Source organism: Nymphaea colorata, chromosome 6 (assembly GCF_008831285.2).
Source record: "Nymphaea colorata isolate Beijing-Zhang1983 chromosome 6, ASM883128v2, whole genome shotgun sequence".
NCBI lineage: Eukaryota > Viridiplantae > Streptophyta > Magnoliopsida > Nymphaeales > Nymphaeaceae > Nymphaea > Nymphaea colorata.
Window position 1 is genome coordinate 8,991,607 of NC_045143.1, and position 19,684 is coordinate 9,011,290.

A 19,684-nucleotide genomic window follows, 5' to 3' on the forward strand; every position below is an offset into this window, starting at 1 on the left:
CATCCATCCAATTGAACTCATGCTAGTATTCTAGACTCAGATTCAGCTGAAGCAGATCAGGACAATTGGCTGAATCCTGTGAAACCATTTAATAGAAGTTCTTTGATGTCTTCTTTTTATAAAGGAAATCTATTTTGATTCTTGAATAATCGGCATTACTTCTAACAAAAATGCTATGGAACTCATCTAACCTTTATGTAATAATGTAGGATAACAAGATTTACCAGTTTCCGCTAGAGATTGCCTTATGGAACGAAAAGTAAAGTGCCAGATTGCCTTGTGCTCATGTTGCTTTCTAAAATCTCCTAGTTTACCTTGTGCCACTAAAGCAATGCAGTTTGAACTATAAAATAACCAGTCTACCTTGTGGCATTAAAGGAGTATATTTTGAAGTATATGTGGAAGATGAGAATCAGAACCTCAACCGTTCCTTTGAAATTTCCAGCTCGGTAAACAGGAAATATGACAAGTGGCTAGTTGCAACTTGCAACCCTAATACCTCTGTTATTCCCCCTATTTTAAAGCCACTCAATACTATCTGTAAAATATCCCTATATTTGAAAAATATCACCTAAAAATTAAAATATTGCATCACTATCATTTAATTTATCTCAAGATATTCCTGCTTAGGCTTTTTCAGGAATCCTTTGTGCATATTTTTTATCATGTGACTTTTGTTCCTATTTGCTTCTTTTACATTTCCAATATTCTTTTACTTGTTTCTATTGCAAGAAAAGTAGTAGAAGCTAGAAAGCCCATTATCTTTCAACTTTATTTGATTTTATATTTTTCAAATTTTAAAACTGCAGAGATTTTCTTGATATGTTCCCAAGAAAAAATATATCTTGTAGAATATGTTAAGAAGGCCTTCCCGAGAAATTGCTCAAAGCAGTTGGTGACTATAGTTGCAATATGCATGATAAGTCTAAAAAATGGAATTTTGTTTGGAAATTGGGAAAGGGAAAACAATTAAGCATGGAAAGCATGGTCAGGACTTTTTTGTGGATACATCCATTTGGTTGCTAATTTGAGAAATGTCCTACTGAAAAGATAGTGGAATTTGAAGTACCATATTAAACCTTCTAACTCTTTAAAGTTGGCCTTCTTTTTGCTCAAGCATCACCTTTTTAGGCTTCTGTTTGATTGTAAATCCCTCTGTCATTCAGAAGTAGAAAGCGGGCATTGGAGGACTGCCTGTGGGATTCCTGGGCATGCTTGTGTTCATCGTCTTCCCACCTACGGGTACAATTTCATTGTTGAGGTGTTGATTGGTTTATATGAATGCTGAAGTTTCTGTCTGTATTGCAGGAACGAACTGGCATTGAACGTATCATAGGTTTTAGTTTAGCTGTGCTGGGACTGCTATTCTATTCTCGCCTTACAAGCACGATGACAGAAGAATTTAGGGTAAATTCTTCTAAAATTTTTTCTATCTAGGTACATTTTTGTGCACAATTTAATGTCTCTTCATAGGAAAGCCTTATTTATTGTTTGCATTTTTTTAATTTGTTCTACAGAATAATATGCAAAAGATCAGAGAAGGGGCACAGTCTTATGTAATGGAGTCTGATCATATTGTTATATGTGGTGTTAATAGTCATCTTGGATATGTACTCAAGCAGCTTAATACATATCATGAATTTTCTATAAAATCGGGTACTGCAACAGCAAGGTAATTATCTTCACTTATGGCAACATAGTATAAGTTGTTGAGCGGACTGCTTATTTATTATTTATATGACTCAGATTTTAAGGTTTCCTGCAGGAGGCAACGAATTCTTCTCCTATCTGAATATCCAAAAAAGAATTTGGACAAGATAGTTGACAGCATGACCAAGGATCTTCGTCATATTGACATTCTCACGAGGAGGTACATTGAATTATTGGCTATTTCATCTATGAGCACTGACAGAGATGCATAAAATGTCTATAGCTGTAGAAGAATGATGGTTCTATGTACGTAACTTATTAAATTATTAAATAATCCAGATTCTGTTGATTGTTTAAACCTTTTCAGTGCATTTTAACTGTGTTCTTCACTTATATATACAGATGCTAGCTTTACTAATGGCCATGAGAAAGCTCCAGATTCAGTTCGAGCAAGAAGAAGGGAGATAAGGAAGAGATCAGCCTGAAATCCACGTGTTGCAATTGATGGGGATGGCTGTGATGTGTAATCTTAATAAGAGGGCTTATTGAAACTATTACAATAATACCCTTATACTTAATGGGTATTTACAGTAATACACAAATTATCGACAAACAATATACATGGTAAAGAAACTGGATCTGGATCCAAATAACACATACAAACATTGTGAATCTTCACATTACCCTTAAGTTGTATTTAGTCTTGAACTGTGGACAACATGTCTTTCAAAAACCAAAACCAGTTTTTTGTGAGTCCCCTTTGTGAACAAGTTGGCTACTTAGTCATTCAAATGAACAAAACGAGGGCCAATCTCCTGGTCTTCAATCTTCTATCTGATGAAATGCTGGTCAATCTCATATGCTTGGGTTTGCTGTGATGAATGGGACTAAGAGAAATTTGAATTGCACTGTGATTATTACACAAAAGAAGACATCCAGAAATTGGCTTTTGTAACTCAAATGAATGTTTGGTCTATGTTATTTCTCCCCAGTAATAGCCACCAGAGTTCTTTATTTTGCTTCTATGTTAGATCTGACTGCAACATTTTGCTGCCGCTTGCTTCAAGAAATAAGATTGAATCCAACAAAAGCACAATATCTCAATACTGATTCCCGTCATTCGGATCTCTAGTCCAGTTAGCATCAATGTAGACAGTGAGATCATGAGTGGAATCTTTGGAATTTTCTTGAGTATATAGAACATCTCCAGCAATACTCTTCAAATAATTTAATCCTTTCGATTTTATTTGTATGACCTGTTTTTGGGGTACGCAAAAGCTGAGGAACTTGAAACTATGTAATATCAGGATGAGTAAAAGCAAGATACTGACGAAGCATTCCAACATACTGCAATATGTGTAGGATCATGAAATATATCTCCATTGTCTTGATTCAACATTTGATTGAGTATACTTGAGGTTGTAAGTGGGTTGCAGTCCCACTTCCCAGACATTTCCAGTTGATCGAATATATATTTATGTTGTATAAGACAGCATCTACTTCAGCTCCAAGAAAGTACCATAGGCTCCCAAAATGTTTTATTTTAAATCTCTAACTCAGGAGATCTTTTGTCTTTTGACTGTGTTCCTCGTTGTTGGTCTATAACAATAATATAAGAACATATATTAACATGAGTGTAAGGATTCCGTCATTTTGATATATGAATATGAAACAATCCAAATGGTCTAGATCTCCAACAAAAAACATTCTCTGTGATCTTGATACTTGTTTCAACCCATAGATTGCCTTTTGTAATTGACATACATATCTCTTGAGTTCCCCTTTTGAATGTCCCGGTGGATGCTTTATGTAGACTTCCTCCTTCCTTCTTTAAGTTCCCATAAAGAAAAATATTCTTGACATCCTACTGTCTTATTTTCCATTCATGATGAACAGCTAGTGATGGAATAATGCGAATACTCCCTATCTTTATAGCAGGATTAAAAGTTTCATCATAATCCTGCCCAAATTCTTGTGTGAAGCTTCCTGCAACAAGATGAGCTTTCTAATGCTCTATATTTCCATCTGGCTTGTGTTTCATTTTATAAAGCCATCTAAAACACTCTTGTTATGGGGCAGGGATCTATGGTCTGTGTTTGACACTAGTGCATGACTTCTATTTCTCCATTTACAGCTTGAATTCATTTATTAGAATAAGGTCATAAACAACATGATAGAAAGATATAGGTCCAATCTCCTTGCGATTTGAGTTACAAACAGTTGGAAATCTATGGAGAAATTGTCATGACTAATCCATGGATCAATAAGATGTCGAGTTATTTCAGATCAATTGACAGGAATAGTAACTACATAGGACAAAGTGAGAGAATAGTCAATTGTAGAAGAAGATTCAGTGTTGGTGAAAACAGTTCACGTGCTCCTCTTGTACAGACCTGCCCAATGTATCAATGCTTTTCCATCTGTTTCAAGTCATTTATGCGAAGGACATGAACGATGGCCATCTAGAGATTCTAGAGAAAAGTTATGCACTAAGCCATGGATCATAACAGGTCTTTCATGTGTCATTTGGCTTTTGTCTTGAAAAATTATTCACATCAAGTATGACATTCCTAGAAATGTTAACCCATTTAGTGGCTTGATCATAATATCAGTATCCCTTATAGAAGGTCATCTGCATATCCATAAAATATACATCTTATTGCTTTGCTTTGAAACTTATTTTGCTGAGAATAATCAACATGAACATAACCTACACAACCAAAAGCTCGTAAGTCATCATAATTTGGATGCTTCTCAAACAAAAGAATATAGGGCGATTTGTTTCTCAAAACAACCATTCGTAGAGGGTTAATAATGTAAGCAACAAGCTTACAAGCTCATAGGAAGCTCACTAGCATGTATCATGTTTATAGCATTGTTAATGATGTGCTGATGTTTCCTTTCAGCAAGGCCATTTTGTTGAGGGGGATGTGGACAAAAAACTCTACAATTAATTCCATTATCTTGAAGATAGGTAACAAGGTCCTGAAAGGAATATTCACCACCACCATCACGTTGGAAATGCAAGGTATTAAAAGAATAATGATTTTTGACGTAAGAATGGAAATAATAGAAAATGTAGAATACTTCATATTTGTTTTTCATGAAGTAAATCCACATCAAATGCTAGAAGTCATCAATAAAAAAGAACACAATATTTACTTCCAGAATATGAAAATTCGGGTGCGGGCCTCCAGGCATCAAAAAAAACAATTTTAGAAGGCTTTCAAACCTTTTCATTTATTGAATGGAAATGAAGAACATGGTTCTTACATAGCCGACAACTTCAACATAATTTATCATGAGAATAAATCCAAAGCAGACCTAGGAAGAAGGCCTTCCACTATGAGTCTTTCAACAATGACCAAGAGAAGAATGCCAAAGATTTGATTTATTATATTTGTCGAGAGTGTAAACACCAGGATTAATAGATGATGTAGATCAGTAATTCTAACTATGGAAAGTAGCAGTAATAGTATCTTTTTGGATGATATACATGCCTCCACTTCATTCTCCTTTAGTGAATGTCTTTTTCGCTTTGAAGGTCTTTGATATAAATAGAAGATGGAGTAAATTCTACAAAAGAATTAAAATGATCTACAAATGTAGAAATTGAGATAATATTTATAACTTCCATTTATTAGTATGACTTTGATAGTACTATAGAAAGGTATAAAGCTCGGTAGCAAAAGGCTACACTCAAACATATGGGGTTGACTTCTTTGAAACCTTTTCTCCTATTGCTATCCTGGGATTTATTTGGTTGGTTATTTCTATTGCAATTTACTGGGGATGGAACTTATTTCAATTGGATGTCAAGAATGCTTTTTATATGGGGATCTGTTTGAAACTGTATACATGCAACAACCACCTGACTTTGAACGACATGAGGGAGTATAGCAAAGTATGCCTCTTGAAGAAGATCATTTATGGTCTTAAGCAAAGCCCTCGTGCTTAGTTTCATAAATTATTTGAGGTTGTATCTGTTTTGCTTTCAGAGATTCCCATTAGACCACTCCTTATTTGTCAAGCAGGACACCGTTGGAGTCATTTTGATGGCTGTGTATGTAGATGATATTATCTTGACTAGAGACAATGGTCAAGAGATATTAGAAACTAAGCACTATTTGCAACAACACTTTATGACCAAAGATCTGGGTACTCATCACTATTTCTTGGGCATTGAGGTAGCTAGAAGTAGAGGAGTGCCTATCTTAGAGGAAACATGTGCTAGATCCAATTACAAGAGATAGGTATGCTACAAACTAAACCTGCATCTATTCCCATGAGTCCCAAACTTCACCTCCATGATGAACAGTTTGAGGCTATAGATAGCAAATCATATTGAACTCTGATTGGAAAGCTATTGTATGTGACGATCACTAGGCCTGACATTTGTTTAGCAGTGGGGAAACTGAGTCAATTCATGGACAGGCCAAAGAAAGTTCTGCAACTCTCTTGGTTCTCAAGTATCTCAAATCTGCATTTGGGAAAGTTTATTTTTTTAGCAGAGAACTTCCATCGAAGTTGAGGCATTCACACATGCCGATTATGCAGGTTCTATTGAAGATAAAAAGTTTACCTCTAGTTTTTGTGTTTTTGTTAGGGGAACTTATAGTATCATGAATGAGCAAGAAGCAAATTGTGGTTGCCAGATCTAGTGTTGAATCTGAGTACAGGGCTATGGCTCAGACTGCAGTAGAGATGACATGGATAAAATCCATGCTTACAAGCCTAGGGGTGACTGTCCCTCTCTTGATGAAGATGTATTGTGACAATAAAGTAACCACTGACATAGCCAATAATCTAGTGTTTCACGAGAGAACAATGCATATTGAAGTAGATTATCACTATGTCAGGGACATGGTACAACCTGGCATTATTTCTACCACTCACGTTACTTCTGAGAACAAGTAGTTGATATGTTCACTAAACCACTGCCTGTTACTGAGTTTTCTATTTGTTGTAATAAGCTGAGCATGATGGATATATATGCTCCAGCTTGAGGGGGAGTGTTGGAAAATAATATTTTGTCATAGAGGTTTCTAACAAATATATTTAAAGTCGTGTATAGAACATCAACAGCCAGCAAAAAACAAATCCAAAGATTTGGTTCAAGGACAAGAATATGATTTAAAAGAAAGAGGAAACCTGTATCAGATCTGATACCAATGTGATCTGGCCTGAACTTCTTCTTCAACAGCGGTAACCAAGAAATTTCTGATACAGTCCCTTGTAGTCTTCCACGTGCCAGATCTGAAAAAAATATGAACCCCTTGCAGCTACTCTTCCACGTGCCAGAAAACAAATATATATATTCCACAGTAACTCCCACGCGCAACTTCCACATAGTTGCTTATGGTCCACTACATCAACGTTGGGGACCTAACCACACATACCTCTCACGTGTGATTAGGTTCCCCTTCCATGCTGCTCCACTATTTTCCGATGATCAGCAGAGAGGAAAAAAAGGAAGGATAGAAAAAAAATAGGAAGAGATGGGAGAGAGATAATAGGAGAAGAGGTCGCCAGAAAATTACGTCAATGGTCGCCGAAGAAGGATGGAGATCGCCGGCTCTGATACCATGTTACAGCTGGCAGTCTTTTGAGAGAGAAAACTTTCTCATTCACTAACCTTAATCTCCATAATAAAAAGATTAGGGTAGAAAGAGATTTACAAATTACATCAACCAAAAATAGAGAAATGTTTAAAGAGACCTCGTAACTATTAAATATTGCAAAGAACCACCTAGAAACATAAACTCTTCTAATTCAACAGCATATATTCTGTGGTTAAGGGTTAATGAAATTTACTGATTCTCTCTCCTCCTAACCCTAATTTCAACAAGTTGCTTGATCCTGCATCATCCAAATTTCATGCTCAAGGTTGGATACCTGTTTCTATTTGGTAGAGGTGGACCCAGTCCCATCCTTAACTTCCTGTAAAACATAATCTGGAGGGATTGGAGTAGATCCATCCAGGTGTCCAGAGATACCTTATCTCTCAATGGATGGGAGAATTTGTTCTCTCCATGTAAGGAAATGGGAAATTGGAAGTGATGAGTTTCTGTGAGATAAGCTGCCAAAAGGGTTGGAGGAAATAATGGAATGAGAAGAGGTATCCAAGAGACAAAACAGAGATGGCAAATCAGCACATAAAGAAATAGAATTAAGAAAAATGTATGCACGGGAAAATAAAAAGATGCTTAATGCTCAGTTCAAATGGATATGGCAGTATACTCCTTCCTCAGCTTTGTAGAGATATAATTGTGTAGATGCACCCATTATTATTATTTTTTTTTTCCTTTTTCCCTTTTTTGGGGTGGGGTGTATCTGCTGTGTTCCTCTATACAGAAAATATCATGGCAATTCAGGCAAGAAGTTCTGCTAGCTTTTCAAAGGATATAGAGTTAAGTGTTTCTTCAACTCATGGCAGACATGACTATGATGGAGAGGAGGACTTACATGCAGATTTAATGGGAAACATATTAGACAGGAATACTGTATGCAAACTGATGCGTACATGCAATCTAGATCACTCGACCAAAACTAAAATGCAGAACAGTCGAACAGACTATACAAATTCAGACGTCTGATCTGAAAACAGACCCAAAGCAAGTATGAAAACTGATGTAGAACAGAGAGACAAAATTGATATAGAGAATAAATCTAAATGCAGAAATATGCAGGAACAACAGAGTTAGGGCAGCAAAAGTAAGATACAGATATAAAGATGAGCAACTGAAATTAGGGCAGATAAGGAAGAGGGGAATCAGATGAAAGAAGAAGACAGGAGGAAAATTTTTATGTAATCAACTCCCAGGTCAGTTTTGTCATACGTGGCTCTCAGTCAGTTTTTTTAAATAAGTTAGACATAAATTTATATATAATCAACTCAGATTTCATTAGGGAATACAGAAACACCCCAATGTGCACTAAGGCACAACCAAAGAATAAGCTTTCTCCTTAATAAAGGCACAAGAAACTTCATAACCTCCTACAGCTAGACTGTAGAGATCTAACTATTGGAGCCTCTGATGTCCAGAAGAGCAGAGATGAGAAATACCAAAAAGAATAATAAAAGAATACAATCAGAAAAAGAATAAGAAACATATATAGAAAAGAATATATGAAAGATAAGACAGAGTACAACAAAGGGGACCTGTTATATATACATACACGAAATTTAACACCCTCCTCCCCCTTCAAACTTATGGTATCACAACCAAAAGTTTGTTAGGAAGAGACAAAAATTTCGATGCTTTATGGTCTTCTTAAAACTCTCTTGATGAACATAGTGATGATCCGTGTTATTGTATTTGGTTTACTCGTAAAATCTGTGATTGCTGGCTATATAGATTGTGCTTTTGTTATCACAATAAAGCTTGGTTGGCTTCTAAAAATAAGTCATATCTTTCAAAAGCTTTTTCATCAAAAAAGTATTTGTAGTTGTGCTTGTCATGGCATGGTACTTAATTTCAGTAGAGGACCTTCGTTGCTTCTTATGTCTTCATGATATTAAAAGATCACCTAAAATACACAAAATCTTGTAATAGAGTGGTAGTTGTTGGGATTTGGGTCTATCACCCTGGACATCATCAATGCATGTAATTCATTCTAATAGATTAATAAATTTAAAATTTATGATATTTCTGGGAAACCCTTATGCCCCCTTAAAATTTGTATAAGTCCCTCCTTAATCTCGTAGAAATAGAAAAAATTACAACATGGTGCCTAAGGAATGAATGAACATTATCTTCTCAGCTTTTCAGTATTCACAAATAGCCTCTTAATATTTTCAGCAAATTCTCAAAAGAGCCATTCCCAAACAAAAATCATTAAACTAGGGGGGTAATTTATGACATTACTCCTCTAATCACATTTACTTTTAAAAAAAGTAAAAAAGGAAAAAAGCGGGTTGAGGGCCTTGACCCTCACCATCCTCCAATAAGGGAAGCATCCACCCTCGCTGGAGGATGGTGAGGGTTGATGGCAATCCCTTGCCCTTCTCCAGCAAGGGTTGATGGTGCCGTCTAACCTCCTTTTTAATTTTTTTAAAAATAAATTCTAAAATTACCCTTTACTTTAATAGTGATTGAGTGATGATAGACTACGTTTATACACATAAAACATGCCCTAGCATGAAGTCTATTAATGGTTCCTTGTTTTATTGCATTTCTATCTGGAAGCATAATTTATTTTCCTGGACACAGAATATATTCTTATATAATCTTATTCTTGTCACCTGTATGTGCGAGTGCAGTTGCAGTCTTAGCTTGACAAGATCATTTGAAAGAGCAGCTGCAAGTAAAGCACGATCTGTGATAATATTGCCCGCCAGAGGTAATCGGTAAGATTTTATCTTGGATCACATTTCAGTTTTGTTTATCCCCTTCTCTCCTTGTTCTTCTTTTCCCTTCTTCTATTCTCATGCTTTTAGACACACTTATGACTGCATCACACATGGGTGTGCATACAGGTGCAGAAACAGGAGCGTTTTCAAAATTTGGTTAATACTCTAGTTTTACCATGTTAAAGCTGTTTGAGATCGGTTTATGGCATATCTAGGTCAGCTCATAAGGTTTCAAACTGATTTCTTGACATTTTATGGTCATTCTAGATGAAGTAACTATTGGTTCATAAAGTTTTTCAATTGGTTTATTAATACCTTGACCAATTTGAACGATTTTAACCCATTTTATGGAGTTACTGCCAGTTTGGCAACAAATGGATCAGTCCATGAGGGTTCAGAACTGATTTCACGTCTTACTGATTCGATTGATAAGGTATTGGCCCAATTTCAAGGGTTCTATGACCATTAATGATGTTTTAAGATAGGTTTCATATTGTTTTAGTCTGGTTCATATGGTTTCAAATGTTGTAGAGGTTTTAGAACTGGATCTTGAGCTCTACATGCCATTGTTTTCTACAAAACAAATTTTCCAATTTTTTCCATCTGATCATCATTTTGAGTAGGTTATACATTGATTGTGCAATTTGCTAAAATCATTATTGTGGAACAGGTTTGTGAGAAAGAGAAAAAAATCAGTTTCCATTAGCCCTAATCTCATGTTAATATGGGATTAGGGTTGGCAACCAAAAATGACATAAAAAGTCCACAAAACAAATCATAAATATTAAAGAGAGCTACACGACCTATAAATATTTACTAAAAGCCCCTTCATGATATGATAATGACTTTCAACACCCTCTCTCATGTTGGAGCACAGATGTCCTTCATGCTCTGCTAGTTATAACATCTTGTGAAATCAACTATAGAGAGAAGCTTAGTTAGTGCATCGGCTACTTGATCTTCAGATGACACATGCACAATCGATGTGACTCTTGTTTGAACCATATCTTGAATGTAATGACAATCAACTTCTATATACTTGACCCTCATGAAAAACATTATTGTTGGTAATATAGGTAACCATGTTATTGTCACATCTCATCTTCATGTGTAATTTTACCTGAACCCTTAAGGCTTAAGCTGATAAGCATAAATTTCACCCAAGTCATCTCAGCCTCATGGCTCTATACTCAGATTCTGTGATAGGTTTGACTACAAGGCCTTGCTTTTTGCTTCTTCACAACATTAAATTCCCACCAACAAATACACAAAAGCTGACAAGAGACTTTCTATCATCAACTGGTTCTGCATAGCATTTGTGTAAGCTTCAATATCTGGCAATACCTTTTTTGGAATAGCATCCTCTATTAGGGGAGGACTTTAGATATCTGAGGACTGTCAATCTATCATGGCTATATCCTGAAGGATTTTCTTTGGCTTATCCATAAATTAGCTAAATTTCCCCACTGCTAGGAATATATGGCCTGGTCACAGTCACACAGAGGAGTTTCCATTCAAAGATTATACGACTTGCTATCCACAAGATCAGACTGATCATCATGTAAATGCATTTTAGGATTCATAAGGACAGTAGCTAGTTTAGCACCCAACTTGCCAGTCTCCTGCAACAAGTTAAGCACATACTTCGTTTGAGAGAAAATGACACCTTCTTTATTTTTGGCTACTTCGATTCCCAAGAAGTATTTGAGATGACCAAGGTCTTTTATGACAAAATGCTTCTACAAATGCTTCTTTGTATCTAAAATTTCTTGTTCATTGTCACTAGCCAAAACGATAACATCCACATAAACCACCATCACCATTATCCCTTTGAAACCTCTGTTTATAAATAACAAGTGATCTGAAGGAGATCTTTGAAAGCCAAACTTTGACACCACCTCAAATAGTTTATGAAACCAAGTTCATGGCTTTGCTTTAGGCTATAAATAACTTTTTTTCAATATACATGCCTTCCCACACTGCCCCTGTTTCTCAAATTCAGGTTGCTGATGTATATATACAGTCTCTAATAAGTCACCATATAAGAATGCATTCTTAACATTAAGTTGAGACATGCTCCATCTAAAATTCTCTGCCATGGATATAATAAGTCTGATGGTGCCAAGATGGGCAACAAGAGAAAATGTCTCAAAAAAGTCTACCTTATAAGTCTGAGTGTATCTCTTGGCCACCAAATGCACCTTATATCTCTCTGCTGAGCCATCTAAGTGATACTTGACCATGAATGCTTACTTTGAGCCAACAATTTCACTGTTAGGAGGAGAATCTACAAGGTCTCACATGCCCCGAGATATTAAAACATCAACCTCTTCTTGCATAGCCTGCCTCCATTTGGAATCTGAAAGGGCCTGTTGGTGACTAATAAGAATAGTGTCTGTAGACATAACCCAAGTAAAGTGTCACATGTTCTTTCAAGTCTATCTGTGGATACAAACTAGGAGGTAGGATGTAAAGTTCCCTAGTGCCAATCTTTCCTAAGTGCAACAGGAAAATCGTCCTCTGGTTCAGGATGGTCTACAGTATTATCAAGATCAATAGTAGTATCATTAGTATTTTCAGATGTACTTACCTCATGAGAAGAGTCGAGGGAGGGCCATGAGAAGATGTTTGTTTCCGAGTATGCACCAATGAAAGATCACGAAACTGAGCATGTGACTCTTCAGGAGATTGGTTAGGATTACAAGGAAGGGACTTTAATGGAAATGGAGAAATGGGTAATGGAGAAGGGGTCGACACTTGACACCTCAGACTTCTCAGTACTTTCCGGATGATGGAAGTAAGGATTTGATTCAAAGAAGGTAACGCCCACACTGATAATATATCTGTTAAATACTTCTAGGAGTCGGTTAGAGTCTTTCTGAAATATTAGAAAGTTGAAATGTGTCTGTTAGTGGACTGGAAATGTAATTTGGTTACTGCCACCCTAATCTCTTTTTAATCTGAGATTAGGGTTACGTGAATAACAATTAGAAAGTTTTCTCTCTCTCTCTCTGATCGCAACAATATCTATGGGATCAAAGCATCTGTATCCTTTTTTATCTATAGGGTATCCCAGGAAAATACATTTGACTGCTTGAGTAGATAATTTGTCTATGTTAGGGCCAATGATATGAACAAAACAAACACATCTTAACACTTTTGAAGTTAGGTAAAACAACTGAATAGGAATTTTATCAATGGATGAAGAAGGCATCTTGTTAATGGGTAACAAACTATGTGAATGGCATCTCCTCAAAATGATGAACACATATTGGTTTGAAGTGTAGCCACAAATATTGTGATATGTTTGAAAATATTGTGACATCTACAAAAAAAAAAGAAACCAAAAAAAGGGTAAATATCACTACATTTTCAAAAGAACACCAAAAAATATTTATCGCATTTTTATCATGATAAAATCATAATAAAATCATGATAAAAATGTGATTTTTTCGTCTCCATATAATCATTAATCCTGCACTCAAACGGAGCAGTCTTGGTATTTGTTTATAAGAAATTAAAAGTTTAAACTGCACATGCTCCATTTCTTTTTGAAAGGGTAGTCTATGTTAAAAAAAAGGTTTTAAAAGGGCAATTTTGAAGTTGTTTGTTCTTTTTAATTGTAAAAAGGGAAAACTAAAAACGAGATTAGGGCTTTTAAGCCCTCTTTTCCCTCCAGCGATTTGTTTTGGACCTTCTGCTCTTTGGGGAGAAGTTGGAGATGTGGGAGAAGGGAGAAGGCCACCTACAGTAAGTTTTAATTTTTTTTCTAGCTTTTTTTTATTTAATTTTCTTTAGAGATTACATTTCACGCCCAAAGTTTTGTTTTGTCTTTTAAGGTTTTAATGTTGGAGCAGTTTACTTTACACATAGTTCTAGAATGTAGACTTCAAGTTCTGTTGTTTTTGTTTTTCAGGTTCTATTTATAATCATTGAGCCTCATCATTTCTAGGTGTGGTGTGTGAATTTTTTCAAGTTCATGTTGTGTTTTTTCTTTTACGTCTACTTCAGTTCATGTTCTGCATCTTACACCTACTTGAGTTCATGTTCTGTTTTTTTTTTCCAAGTTCTATTTTAAACAGTTGATATTGATAAGTTCCTAATAGGATAGAAAAGGTTTAATGGATGATTTGGAAAACAGCTAATTAATTAAAGTTGAAAGTACTAAATTTTTCATGGAATTATGATTGTTAAATGTTAATTTTAGATTTTCGGTTAACTTTATGATTATAACATTATTTTATTTCAAAACATCAGAAAGAATTGTTTTCATAAGTTTGTCATCCTAGTTGGACATGTTTTATGTCTCCTCCTTATTTTTTTGTGTATATTATTTTTTCATAATTCTATTTTTTTAAAAATTTCTGAGATTTTCCCAAAATTTTTCTGAGAAAAATAGCTTCACCGAAAAATACCCAAGAAAAACCTAGCTGATAGTTTCCTGATAACAAAAGGATATGCCTATGCATACGTTCTGTAACCCCATTTTATTAGGAAGTATGGGTACATGAATGTTGAGGGCATATACTATGATCTTTGTAGGGTTGCAAAAGTTGAGTTGATTTAAACTCGAGGGCATTATCAGTGTGAACATACTTAAAAAGGAAACCGAACTGAGTTTTTATTTCAACCACAAAAAATTTGATACTTCAGGCATTACCTTTGTAACATTTCCCCCAAATCTGATTGCAGAAAATATGTAGAATGAACATTTGTATTTAATTTATGAAAGTGCTATATCGCCCTGTGTCTTAGTTTTATGCATATTATGGATAAAATGAGGAAAAAAACAAAAACTTTTCCATGCATATGTGTCTACTGTACTCAATTTTGTCCTAGGAACCGCACGAACCCTGTGCCCAGTATTTCCTTTGATTGGTTATATTAGAGTTTCTGCCGTGTTCTGTACCTTCCCTGGATGACAACTCTTGTTTCTGGGTCTATGCTTTTCAATTTTATGGAAACACGTTCAACCAGAACTATTGTGTGGAAAATTACTGAAATCCGAAGCTATGAAGAAGAATTCTAACTTCTTCTTTTACTAATTTGGTCTAGCTGGTTGGCAGGTATGAAGTTGATGCAGATGCATTTCTCATGGTCTTGGCTCTCCAACCCCTTTCAAGCATATCATCTATCCCAATCATAGTAGAGGTACAATCCCTTGCCTACCATTTGAAATTGAACACATGATCAAGAGATGTATTTTGAGGAAGTGCAATTTTGGCCATTTTCTTGTGTATGCTTGCCTTAAAATTACATTTACTTGGAGAGAATGTGTGAGGAATGTTTCTGCAGATGTGCTTGGGTAACTATAAATTCACCATTGTCTCCCTTCCTCAAAACCTTTTGAAATTATAAGTTGACCTTACACTAAAATTAAATCAGTAAGGTTCACAATTTCAAATGACCACAACCTTTATCATTTTGAGAATGTAGGAGTTGGCTTTTGGTAAAATTTTTACCTTTCAATAAGATCATTAAATTTCCCATGGAAACTTTGCTCAGAACATCATTTAGATCTGATCTGACTTTTTGAATAAAAATTGATCACTGACTTTGTAAGTTATTGCCTCGTCAATTAGCCGACCCGATTGATGCATGCACATCTTTGTCTTCTTCCTCCTTTACTGACCAATATTATGCAATGTCACTAACAAATCAAACCTGGACATCCATGCCTATCCACATATTATCAAAATCTAAAAAAAAATTATTCCACGGGCACAAAGCTGCATTATATTCGATTTATGTTAGGGTAAAACTATATACAAGAAACAAGTTTAACATTACCTCTATCTGTAACATATTTTACCCAAATAATATGTGAATGTAGGTCTGGATCAGATTTGACCTCAAATCCAAATCCAAGCATGTCAAATCTTAACAGCCGGCCTCAAGTTGTAGATGGCTTTTAACCATGCTCAACTTGTCATTTAAATAGCATAAACTCTATCTTGTCAATCCCTTTGTGAACAATTCAATAACTTGATCTTCATTTAAAAAATATTGCAGTTTTATCTCTTTATCTTTAACCTTCTGCTTAATTAAATGTTGCCCTATCCTGATGAGTTTTGAGTGACTATCATGAATAAGATTAACATAGTTGATCATGGTGCTTTGATCGTTGCACAATAACAATAATCTAGAAGCCACCTCTCCTAATTTTTTCGATAAATGTCCAATCCATGTGACTACAGCAGTGGCCACAGCCATAGATCTGTATTTGGCTTCTGTACTCGACCTTGCAATGGCCTTTTGCTTCCTTCTGTTCTAAGATACAAGATCTTCATTAAGGAACACAAAATACCCCAGAATGATCTCCTTTATTTTGGGTCTCCTGTCAAGTTTACATCAGCATATGTGATCAAAGAAGTCCATCCCAACTCTCCCTTTCAGGTATTAGAGAATTCTTTCACTGCTTCAATATGTCCAATTTTTTGTTCAAGTTTGAACTGTGATACTTGATTAACAAAACTGACAACGTTTGGTCTAGTGAAGGTAAAATATTGAAGCATCCCCATTCTACTGCAATATCTGGTCATATCTTATATCTGGTTGGATCTTCATATAATATTCCATCTTGAGAGCTCAACTTGCTCAGGGTGTATATGAGTTTGTAATGTTTCGTGCCTCCCTTACATACTAAGTTTATATTTGTGTTGGGTTAAAATTAGTACTCCATCTTTATTATCAACTTAAACCCCGATAAAGTATCTCAAGCCTCCTATCTTGGATTTGCTTGTTGGAATTTCCAGGAGTTATTATGTCATCAGCATATATAAGCCACAAGATGACTATATAAGAATCTCCATAATAAATAACGAGTGATCTATAGAAGACCTGTAGAACCAGAGCTACGGAATTTTGAGCGAGAAGCTTTCAGACCATGAGCTTGAGCCTTGCTTTCATCCATCTATGGACACATTCCTTAAGATCACCCTCTATATGTCCAGGTTCTTATTCTATCCACCTATCCTTTTAAGTATTTACATACAAAAATATTTTTGACATCTAGTCATCCATAATGGTTAAGCCAAAAATAAGTAGCGCAAATGGTGCCTTTTTTAACAATTAGACTAAGTGTTTCATCATAATCTTGTCCATTCCCCTGAGTGAATCCTCATGCCAAGTCTAGTTTTGTATATCTCAATGCTCCCATTATGTTTTATTCTGAACACTCATTTTGAGCCTACAGCATTTTTCCCTCTCATTTGAGAAACTCCTCATGTCTGCCACCCATGAAATGCTTCCATTTCTTCATTTGTTGTCTCCATCCATTTTTGAAACTTGATGGTTTGATGATAGGCAATGGGTTCCTGTTGTTTTTGAGCCTAAGACAAAAATATTTGGAAATTTAAAGAAAAGTTCACAACTAACCCATCTTTGAATAAGATGTTGAATTCTGTCTGACTTTCTCACTCAAGGTTGACTCTGGCCAATTCCATCAGTAATGGAAGATGGATGCCTTTCTCTCCTGATTTAAACCTATCCTGAAAATTTGTTAAAACTTCTTATGATAGCAAATCTTTTTCTTCTGATTCAGATGGATTTTCATTGTCATGAAAAATCTGATGTGGATGATTTTTCCTTTTACAACCTCTTGATGATTCACATGAATGCTAGCAGCAAATTTTGCGCTTTCCATGGATGATAAAACTCATCATTTTGACCTTTTAAAATTTTCTTCATTGAAAACAATGTCTTTGGAGATCTTGATATGCTTGGTAATTGGATCATACCAATGGTATCGTTTGTAATCATTAGCATACTCACATGCATTTACAAGCTTTATCCTGAAATTTGTTTCTTAAAGATTTCCCAACATGTATGTTGATAGATCGTATGTTTCGGGTCCGGATCCATACCCGACCCGCCTTGTAGCCCGTTTTGGGCACTACTTAAGTCATGTAACCCTAATCCTTATGTGTTAATGATAATCTAAGGAGAGAGAGAGTCTGGTTGCTAGTGGGCACCAACTCCTCATTCGTGGTTTTTTCTCCCTCGTGTTGAGGGTTTTCCACGTTACATCGTGATCGTTGTTTCTCTTCCTCTTCTTGTTCGTATTTCTACATGGTATCAGAGACGTGAAGTTCCGGCGTTACTGGTTGGTCCTTTGTCTTTTGCCCGTGTTGGAGGAGGATTCGCCCGACACTATTCATCGCCAGGCACTGTTCATCGACTCGCCCAGGTACTGTTCATCGACTCGCCCAGCACTGTTCATCGTCTCGCCCGACACTGTTCATCGCCCGTGCCCGAGCTTCGTCCGTCGCACCCGACGCCTCCACCCAGCGACGACCGGCCCAGCGACGCCCTGATCAGCGCCGCTCAGGTTCCGGCCGCCTCCGCCCAGCGACGACCTGCCCAGCGGCGTCCCTCTCTTCCGCTTTCTGTCACCCGACGCATCGCCCAGCGCCGCCCGTTTTCCGGCGATCTAGCGCCGCCCCCTGTCTCCGCCTGGTTCTGCAACCCACCCAGCGCCGCTCTGCCTCTTCCTCCGCCTGGTTCTGACTACCCGCCCAGCGCCGCTCTCTTGCTGTCTCTACCGCCGGTGAGGTTTCGCCGTTCTCCGATTTTTTGTGCTGTATTGTGCTGCTGCTTCCTGCCTCCCTTGTTGCCAACCGGACATCGCCCGTTGCTAGACTGGTCTGTGATTATGGCGGCTTCTTCCTCGTCAACCGTCAACACAAATCAAACTGAAATCGGGGCTTTTAGAGCTGAGAATGTTCCCATGCAGGTCATCACTCTTCGCCTCACAAAGGAGAACTATTTCTCGTGGTCGCCTGCTATGACTATGGGGATTGCTGGCCGTGGTCGGATGGCCTATATCGATGGGAGCAACCCCGAACCAGCAAGAACAAGTGGTGTGTGGCATACTTGGTTTCTTGAGGATAATCAAGTGAAAACTTGGATTGTCAATTCTGTCTCCGCCGATATTCAGCCCCTTATCCTTCGGAAGAAGACTGCTAGAGACATGTGGGTGGTCCTCGAGCAAATGTATGGCCAAAAGAAAACGGCAATTCGTACTTACCAAGTAATGAAGACAGTGTATGGCATTCGACAAGGGAACTCTTCTGTTGCAGAGTACTATGGGGCTTTGAAAGCCAAGTGGGAAGAGCTTGACTATCATTCTGATATTCCTTGGCATTGTCCCCATGATCAGGCACTTTATGTTGCTCATGAATGGGAAAACAGGGTGTTCCTCTTTTTAGCATGTTTAAATGATGAGTTTGAAGGTGTTAGAAGCCAGATTCTGAATTCAGGAGAGGTGTCCAGTATTGAAGATGTGTACTCCTGTGTTGAAGCGGAAGAACAGAGAAGGCTTGTTACAAAGGAAGGGAAGAGGGAACTTGTGCCCTATCACGAGAGATCCGCTCTTGTGAGTCGTGGTCCTGGCGGCCCGTCTAGATCCCTTCGCCGGTGCACTCACTGCAAGAAGACAGGTCACACTGTGGATTATTGCTGGGATCTTCATCCAGAGAAGAAGGGAAACAAAGGGAGGTCTTCTATTGGGAGGACGCCTGTGTCTGAGGTGCAAACATCCAGTGGAGAAAAAGTCTCCATTTCTGCTGACCAGCTTCGTGAACTAAGGGCTTATTTGGGCAGGATCGATGTCAACAAGATTGAGACCTCACAGGAAACTACAGCTAATCATGCTCTTGCAGTTATTGGCAATAAAGGTAA

The 19,684-nt window shown here is 37.0% G+C and overlaps 1 protein-coding gene across 11 annotated transcripts in view; it reads left to right on the forward strand.

The window, feature by feature from the left end:
- The window catches only part of LOC116255452 (putative ion channel POLLUX-like 2), a 58,909-nt gene that overhangs the window by 21,318 nt on the left and 17,907 nt on the right, over window positions 1-19,684 (forward strand). For 9 of the 11 annotated variants that reach the window (XR_007573592.1, XR_007573593.1, XM_050078282.1 and 6 more), the window contains 7 exons: window positions 1,167-1,242; window positions 1,309-1,407; window positions 1,518-1,672; window positions 1,766-1,870; window positions 9,914-9,993; window positions 13,666-13,753; window positions 15,070-15,154. Coding sequence is in view for 9 of the 11 variants with exons in the window: in XM_050078282.1 (XP_049934239.1) it covers window positions 1,167-1,242; window positions 1,309-1,407; window positions 1,518-1,672; window positions 1,766-1,870; window positions 9,914-9,993; window positions 13,666-13,753; window positions 15,070-15,154 (688 nt within the window). In the remaining 2 variants the exon portion in view is untranslated. Of the gene's footprint in view, window positions 1-1,166; window positions 1,243-1,308; window positions 1,408-1,517; window positions 1,673-1,765; window positions 1,871-9,913; window positions 10,001-13,665; window positions 13,754-15,069; window positions 15,155-19,684 lie in introns of all 11 variants that reach the window. The other 2 variants (XM_050078279.1, XM_031631272.2) reach the window with 1 other exon arrangement.